General features: G+C 41.2%; 1 protein-coding gene across 4 annotated transcripts in view; it reads right to left on the bottom strand.

Annotated features, from left to right (window-relative positions):
• The window catches only part of SKA3 (spindle and kinetochore associated complex subunit 3), a 46,075-nt gene that overhangs the window by 3,212 nt on the left and 33,552 nt on the right, over window positions 1-9,311 (bottom strand). Inside the window, exons 7-9 of one of the 4 annotated variants that reach the window (XM_036297555.1) lie at window positions 8,748-8,954; window positions 7,399-7,530; window positions 2,497-2,566 (exon numbers count right to left, since the gene is read on the bottom strand). In XM_036297555.1, coding sequence (XP_036153448.1) covers window positions 2,497-2,566; window positions 7,399-7,530; window positions 8,748-8,954 — 409 coding nt within the window. Of the gene's footprint in view, window positions 1-2,496; window positions 2,567-5,704; window positions 7,085-7,398; window positions 7,531-8,747; window positions 8,955-9,311 lie in introns of those variants that run through there. The other 3 variants (XM_036297558.1, XM_036297557.1, XM_036297554.1) reach the window with 3 other exon arrangements.

Genomic DNA, 9,311 nt, shown 5'->3' with positions numbered 1-9,311 from the left:
GTTGTTAATCCTCACCCAAGTATATTTTTCCATTGATTTCCAGAGAGTGGAAGGGGAGGAGAGAGACAGAGAGAAACATGAGAGAGACATCGATTGGTTGCTTCCCACACATGCTCTGACGGGCCAGGGATTGAGAGGTACATGCCCTTGACCAGAATAGAACCTGGGACTCTTCAGTCCGCAGGCCAATGCTCTATCCACTGTGCCAAACTAGCTAGGGCTCCAGTGCCTCTTATACATTAGTTTACCCCAAACCAACTTTTATATATATATATTGATTTCAGAGAGGGAGAGAGAATTATTGATTGGCTGCCTCCCGCATGCCCTCCACTGGGGAACGAGTCCCAACCAGGAATCAAAACTGCAACCTCCTAGTTCATAGGTCAACACTCAACCACTGAGCCACACCAGCCGGGCCCCTTTGGAGTTTTGAGTTCCAGCACATCCATCCTATATAATAAAAGGCTAATTTGCAAATTGTTCCCACGGGCAGGAGTTTGACCGACCGTGAGTTAGATGTGCGCTGGCCACCAGGGGGTGGCGCAGAATATGGCAGGCATCAGCAATGAGGCGCTGCTGGCCCCAATGGGCCTCAATGAGAGCAGGACTGTGATGGGATGGTAGAACAGGTGAGGGGGCGGGGGCCCCGACTGCCTCACCAGTTGCCCCAGATAGGCCCATTGCTGGCTAGGCCTAGGGACCCTATCCCTCTAGTTGTCTATAATACCATCTCAGTTTTCTCAGCGGGTACATGAACTTGGTATTTTCAGTAACAGTAAATTCAATGAACCCAGACTATCTCAGTACTTAAACCCAAATTTTAAAAAACTGAAGGCAACACCCTAAAACTAAGCTTATCATAGTTACAGTTTTGAGTGCTTAGCTGTGCCAGATTCTGTGCTAAGGAACTTACTGTGAATTATCTCATTTACCTTCATTGAGCTACAATGACTAGTTTCCAACCTGCAGATGAAATTAAGACCTGCTTTAATAGGTCACAAGGGAGGCATATAAACCTATGTAACCAATAATAGATGAATTGAAACTATGTTTCCAAAAAATAGTGTTCTTTCATAGTTTCTCTGACCAACTCACTGCAGTCTTGCATCCACTCACACTACAGTGATAATGCTCCAGTAGGGAAGTTACCCTCTGCATTGTAAATTTCAGTTAAGGGACCTAGAGTTGTGGACCTGTTTTAGTTTGGGGTTTTTTAAAAAATAAATTTTATTGATTTTTTACAGAGAGGAAGGGAGGGGGACAGAGTTAGAAACATCGATGAGAGAGAAACATCGATCAGCTGCCTCCTGTTCACTCCCTACTGGTGATGTGCCTGCAACCAAGGTACATGCCCTTGATCGGAATTGAACCTGGGACCCTTAAGTCTGCAGGCTGACGCTCTATCCCTGAGCCAAACCAGCTAGGACGTGGTCGGCAAACCACAGCTCTCGAGCCACATGTGGCTCTTTGGCCCCTTGAGTGTGGCTCTTCCTAAGCCTTAGGAGTACCCTAATTAAGTTAACAATGTACCTACCTATATAGTTTAAGTTTAAAAAATCTGGCTCTCAAAAGAAATTTCAGTCGTTGTATTGTTGATATTTGTCTCTGTTGACTAATGAGTTTGCCAACCACTGGGCTAGGGCCTGTTTTAGTTTTTATACAAACCAGAACACCGCTCTTAAATGATACGGTCACGGCTCACAGTTTGAGGAACCATATGAGTTGTGTTACTGTATTTTATTGCTTAAAAATAGGTAGTTTTGCCATAGCTGTAGTAATTTCTTGGAGTCTGCATGAACAAGCCTAAAGGAAGAATGTTTATTCTGTTATGATTAATCATGACTAGGCAGCTATTCTGTTTTACTTTTATTGTTTTCAGAGAGGAATGGAGAGAGAAACATCGATGAGAGAGAATCATTGATTGGCTGCTTTCTGCCGGACACTGGGGATTGAGCCCACAACCCAGGCATGTGTCCTGACTGGGAATTGAACTGTGACCTCCTGGTTCATAGGTCGACACTTAACCACTGAGCCACACCAGCCGGGCAGGAAGCTATTTGTTTATATGTTTTATGTGTTTTTTTAATCCTCACCAGGGGATATTGTTCCATTGATTTTTAGAGTGGGAGAGGGGAGAGTCAGAGAGAAACTTCAATGTGAGACACACTGATTGCTTGCCATCTACATGCGCCCCAACCATGGCTTAGGATTGAGCCTGCAACCCAGGCATGTGCCCTTGACTGGAATCGAACCTGGGACCCTTCAGTCCACAGGCCAAAACTCTATCCACTGAGCCAAACCAGCAAGGGCTAGGCAGCTACTAGTATTCTATGAAGAGTGTCATGGATTCTCCCCTGCCCATAATCTGAGAGGAATAAGCTAAAACCTAAAAGGGAATTTTAAGACTAACATTTGGCCTTAAAATTTTTTTAATAAGCAATAACCGTAAGTCTGGGAGTGATATGAACATTTATTGTGTAAAGGTATATTACATACCCATCTCCTGTTGGGAGGAGCCAATGAAATAGTGCTTAGGAGTGCCTGAGAGTGAATGTTCAATAAATACCTATTTAAAAAGAAAAAAAGGCATTCATAGACCTCTCGATGTGCCTTTAGAATTTCCTACCCTACCCAGGCTGGCCAGCCCAGTCATAACCATTTCCTAAGAAAATTTTAAGTAAGATTTGATGAAATTAGAGCAATTTAAATTATGAACAAAGTAAACCAAAGGCATTTTTAAAATCTGTAAATCCTAGAGTAATTATTGGAAACCATCAGAATTTGTAGTATTTCTGACTACCGCTCACGCTTTCTAGTACTTTGCCAGGGGAATAATATATACATACATATATATGTAATACACACACACACACACACACACACACACAGATATATATATACTAGAGGCCCGATGGAGGAAGATTCGTGCAAGAATAGGCCTTCCATCCCCTGGCTGCCAGCACTGCCTTCGCTCTGGCCCGGAGCTGCCTTCTGCCTTCTCAAGCTGCCCAGAGGCCCGGAGCGGCCAGAGCGGGATGGAACACCTGCATTGTTGCCATGGGGACGAAGCAAGCAACCCAGCCCGGCCACCGCCATCTTTGTCATGCCAATTTGCATATTCCCTCATTATTGGCTGTGAGTGCCACCATCTTTGTTGCAGTGACGGTCTATTTGCATATCCCATCTTTATTAGCTATGACACACACACACACACACACACACTGAGTGGTTAGATTATTACGACCACCTGATGTTTGTAGGCAAATTAGCTATAATTTCACGCTGAAGTTGCTAGAGGGCCAGACCATTATAAATAGGGAAGCAGGTTGTTTACCACAACATAAGTGATTTTTTTTCTGAAGATATGGGTAAACAATGCTATTTAACAGCCTTTGAACATGGGATATATTTGGATGTGAGTGGACAGATTATTATGACCACCTGACATTTGTAGGCAAATTAGCTGTACACTGCATTGTATGGGATATGGAAGCTGAAGGCCTGTTTGAACACCTTTGCTGTCTGCAGTTACCAAGAAAAAAAAGTCTCCAATTCACACAGGAACACAAGGATTGGACAGTCGAGCGTTGGAAAAAGTCATGTGGTCCTATGAATCACATTTCCAGTTGCATCATGCAGATTGCAGAGTGAGAATTTGGTGGAAACAGCATGAAAGCATGCACCCCACATGCATGAGTACAACCCTTCAAGCTGATGGGGGCAGTGTTCTGGTTTGGGGCATGTTGTCCTGACATGATTTGGGCCCTTTAATTCATGTGGAACATCTGAATAGCACAACATACCTAAGTATCGATGCTGATCAAGTTCATCCTATCATGTTGATAGCGTATCCCAACAAGACAATGCGCCATGCCACAGTGCTCGTATTGTGCAGGAATGATTTCAAGAACATGAGGGAGACTTTACCTTGCTTAGGCGGCCCCCACAATCACCAGATCTCAATCCAATTGAGCATTTGTGGGATGAAGTTAAAAGAGCCATCAGGCAGCTGGTTCCACAACCATCAAATCTCACAGAACTGGACAGTGCTATTCATCAGGCATGGTGTCAGATTCCTTGCATCACCTTTCAACATCTCGTGGAGTCAATGCCAAGAAGAATCGCTGCAGTACTGAAGGCAAAAGGTGGCCCAACGAAGTACTGCTGGGGTGGTCATAATAATCTGGCCACTCAGTGTGTGTGTGTGTGTGTGTGTGTGTGTGTATGTATGTACAGCCCACGTTCAAAGGCTGTTAAATTGCATTGTTTACCCATATCTTCAGGAAAAAATCACTTATGTTGTGGTAAACAACCTGCTTCCCTATTTATAATGGTCTGGCCCTCTAGCAACTTCAGCGAGAAATAGCTAATTTGCCTACAAACATCAGGTGGTCATAATAATCTGGCCACTCAGTGTATATATATAAACTGAGTGTCTATTATGTAACAGGTTCTGTGGGCTTAGAGAAACATAAATATGATATAGATACAGATCCTTCCTCATAGTCTTAGTCTCATAATGAAAGGTTTAAACACATGGTAAAAAGTTTATGAGAAGTTGCTACTGAAGACAGCACTTGAGCTTGTCCAACTCCTAAAGGGTTGGAGTTATACTCCCATTACAGGGTGTAACCTGAACAAAGACATGCAAGTAGGGAATGTCAGTGCTTATACCACTCATGGAACCCTCATGTACTAATTTTGGCCAAATTCAGGATAAAGAGGGGACACATACCAGAGATGTTGGAGGCCATCAATAAGATTTAGGGTGGACAATGAATGGGATATAGAAAAGCCACCATTTCCTCATCTGGAAAATACCTATTTCAAAGAATTAATCTAAGAATTAAATAGGTTAATAAATATTTAGGACCATGCCTAGCATGTTTGTTTACTGTTATCAGTCCCCAGCACACCATCAAAAATTAATCAGTTCTGACAATGTCATCTATTTTATTACCAAGTCCAACAGTCAGTTTTGTCTCTTTTATACTTACAATATACTAGAGGCCAGCACATGAAATCCGTGTGTGGGTATGGTCCCTAGGCCTGGCCTGCAATCAGGGCCATCTTCCCTGGCTGCCCGTAGCCAGCCCCGCCCCCCACTGCCATCCACCCCAGTTTCTCATCAGGTGATTGTAGCCTGCTTGCCGAGGGCAGGAGAGGTCGGCCATTCTGCCCACTCGCCGGCCCTGCCCCTGCCACGGGTTGCTCTGTGTGTGTGGTGTGACTGGTGGGGCGGAGGCCTTGGCCTGCCACCAACCCCCGGTTCCCCGTTAGCCATTGGGCAATTTGAGCCTGCCAGCTGGGGAAAGGAACCAAGAGGTGGTCAGTGCGCCTCAGTGACTGGTTGAGCGGTTGTTCTGGTCATTCTGCTGTTAGGGTCAATTTGCAAATGACCCTTTTATTATATAGGATTCTCAGCAATACTGACAGGATCAATCACTCCCCTTGAAATCCTTCCTACTTAATGGCCTCTTCTCAATCTCCTTCCCTAGATTGATCTACCTCTTCTCATCCTCTAATGTAGAAGTCCAGGATTCAGTCTTATTATTCTGGATACCTCCCTCCCTTAGCAATCCACTCATCCTGTGCATTTCTGTCCATGCAGTTGTGGTAAATAGTTAATGAAAGGTTAATAGAAATTTGGGAAGTCATCATCATATGTAAGGTGACTAGAGCTTTACCTTGAACTAAAACTAAGTATTTTGAAAATAATTTATTTTACATATTTAACAAAAATTACAACTACACAGTAATTCCTAGAACACAGAATAAGTCAAGTTTTGTTTTAATGACTATTTTCTGACAAAATGAAGAGAGCAAGTCTTTACATTTGACTTTCAAGGCACAGTCACAGAAGAGGGTATTCTACCACATCAAATTCCCCAAAGCTAAGCCAGTGAAGCACCTTGTCATTATACACTAGGTCCTTATTTTCCCATTGGCCATCTGAAATGTTTGCCAAAGTACTTTTATGGACTTAATTAGATAAGATTACTGTTCAGTTATACTTAAATGGGAAGGATCTTGGGCCTGATGGACAGGGCAGTGGGAAGCTATTAGATAGCTCTCGACACATTCAGTCTCCTTGTTACTGTGGTCACAGTTGACATTCCAGAGAAGCACACCTGGCCCAGGAAATCATCAGAATCTTCCAGAAAGGCCTCAGGGTTGGTGGGTAGCCACTGAAGTGGAACTTGGAGAGGTCAGCAGCCATGTGGGGGAAACAGCTGAGTTGAGAGGATGAAATGGACACTAAGCAAAAAGTTGGAAGGAAAAAAGAAGGAAAAAAACAACCCAAATTGACAGCAGGTGATTTCATTTGAGACCTACTACAGTGCAGATGTCCTGGTCTGTAAATTCTCCTTTTTCTAAATTAAGCTGTCATTTGTAAACTGTTTTAAAAGAGCAATGTGAGTATGTTACCAAATAAAAGGTATAAGAGACGGAGGAGACAGGAGAAGGGCAGTTAGGGTTAAGAAGGCTGCTCTTGCAGACAGCAGGAACTACCCAGCTCAAAGAAGACTGGAGGTGGCCTTTTTTCTTTAGCACAGAAGGGAGAGACAGAGACAGAGAAATATGGATGTGAGAGAAACATTGACTGGTTGCCTCCCACACACGCCCTGACGGAGATGGAGCATGTAACTGAGTTATGTGCCCTTGACCAGAATTGAACCCCGGACCCTTCAGTCTATAGGCTGATGTTCTATCCCGAGCCAAACTGGCGAGGGCTGGACATGGCCTTATTTGAATAGCAAACAGTAACACTTAAAATTTAAAAGTTATTGATCCTGCTTCCTAGTAATTACTTAATCCATGATTAGATTAGGTAGGGTAAATTTGAGATCAGTGAAATAGTAATGATATTTAAAAACAATAAGTGAGTTGCATGTCAAGATTTAGGTTAAAGTAAATCAAAACTTAAAAAGCAAATTATGATATCAGTATCCAAACTCATCTTTGATATGGATTGATTTTTAGAAAGGGAGAAACGGGAATGTGAAAACAAAATAAGTCCAGCTTTGATTTCATCTCATTCTGTTCAGTTTCTATTACTGGACGGATGGATCCACTAGGATTTCTGCAAAAAGATCAAATAAATATCATCTAGGTGTAATTAATAGCAATCAACAAAACAAATGATACAACATTGTGGTTATATATTTTTACACTTTATATATAAAATAGTTGGGAATAATTCTGAATGATATTATCTAACTTGATATTGTGGGAGTCAGGGATAGGGATCACAAATTCTATATTGAGAAAGACATAAGCTGTTAACCCAAGCTGCCAAATGTCAATTAAAATTTTGTTCCTACCATTCAAGTGTTAATTTTCAAATGTTCTCCTCAAATGACACATGTACTTTCTTTGGAATGGTAACATACTCACTTTCACCAGTTTTCTTGTTGCCAACATCTCAGATGTTCCGTCCTTCACATCTAGTAAAGAATGCTTTGCTGGGTGGCATGCCTTAACTGCTACTGGAGTAGTAGCTAGGTTTGGGTTGTACTTTGATAAAATCTAAAAAACAAGCAAATTCCTTTTTATTAAGTCATATGAACAACATAAATTTGGAAGGTGTTATAAAACTCAAGAAAACCCAAGGAAAATTAGAGGGTATGGGTTGTTTGAAACAGTAAGAATTTTTTAGCAGCACAGACGGACGTTTAACATCACAGAAATGATGGCAATATTAAAAATTTAACTTGGGTGTGGAGGCTTGATTACTAAAGCCTTCTAAAATGTACACTAAGGATAATGGAAACAAGCAATGTGTCCCTGTGAACAAATTAAGCCTTTACAAAGATGTTAGGAAAAATATATATAGGAAAGAGGCAAAATAAATGCTAAAAAAAGATCATGTTATATAGAATTTGAAATATCAACTATGATTGTTTTCATACATAAAGAAGTGACACATTAAATACAAGGTTTCCCTCTTTTACCATAGAAATAAAAAGGGAAGTGGAACTCTATATAATGCTTATAGACAAAAACTGCTCCTTCTCACTCTATTATGATGCCCAGAAAAAAAACCCAGAAAATCCAGAGAGAGGAGAATAATGAACCCTTTACTTATATGTTAGGATGAGTCTGTTCCAATGGCATTTAGGTTTTTTTCCAAGTAGTTTTTTATCTTTCTCATAGCTCTCCATAAGCTAGGAAGGTTGCTAGAATAACCATTGCCAAACACTACAACTCCTTTGGGGGAACAGTGGGGGAACTGGAAGAACCAGACTGGTGGTTATTTAGATTTGGCAGTTGCTATATAAATCAGTAGTTGACTAGTAGTAAATGTTTACTAAAGAATTAGAAATTCTAAATCAGTGTTTCTCAAGTTATTCATGATACCCATCTCTGAAGAACTGTAGGATAAATGACATTCCTTACTTGGGCAGCAACACCTCCCATGGAAATAGTGGTCAACATGACCATCACAGGTGAACAACTGAACAATTAGAATACATTACAAGAATACATTTCTGAACTTGAGGTTAAAGAGAAAATGCCCCAAGGGCATAGAAGTATGATGATGTCACTAGCTTCTGCTCAACTCAGAAGAACCTTAACCAGGTACTGTCAGAAAAGTCCTAGCAGCCCAGAATTTAGATTTTCTCAATACCCAAACCAGCACATAGCCCAATAATAAGTAATAGTTTACATCAGAGATTACATAAATATCTAACTTTGAAAAAGATGTATCAGAAAAAAAAAAAAAAAACAGCCTGGAAAATAACCTGGAGAATGTCTTCTGGAATTGTAGTTACTTTTGGAGGTGTAGGTGTTCTGAGCAGATTCTCATAAGAAGAAATCACAGGAGAAGAGGGAGCTTCCGCACAGCTCTCAAAGCACTTGTCTGAATTTAAAACTAACGATGTATAGTCTTTCATTTCCAAATCATTTGATGAACTGTTTGTTTTTGATAATGGATAATCTGTGGATACCTAATGAATAAAAATAAATCATTAAAATATGGTGGTATAAAATAATGGAAAAGAAAAATTGTCAATTGTTAGTTCTGTTGGGGTCCTTAAATAGGCCAGAAATGGCCCCCTCTTCCCAATCAAGTATTAAATAAAATCAAGAAAAAGAAATGGCATATGGAGGACAAAGTACCACCTTCATTACCAACAAAGGCTGAGCTACAGCTTAATATGAAAAATGGACTGAATCCCAGATTTAGATGATTCACCCCTCCCCAGTCTCAGGCAACTAACTGGGCTAGATGAGAGTCACAGCACAACTAACTGGGCTAGATGAGAGTCACAGCATGAAGGAATGGGCAAATTACCACAGGCCCT

This window comes from Myotis myotis, unplaced genomic scaffold (genome assembly GCF_014108235.1).
Source record: "Myotis myotis isolate mMyoMyo1 unplaced genomic scaffold, mMyoMyo1.p scaffold_m19_p_3, whole genome shotgun sequence".
NCBI classification, from domain to species: Eukaryota; Metazoa; Chordata; class Mammalia; order Chiroptera; family Vespertilionidae; genus Myotis; species Myotis myotis.
This window is presented reverse-complemented; position numbering and strand designations above follow the sequence as displayed.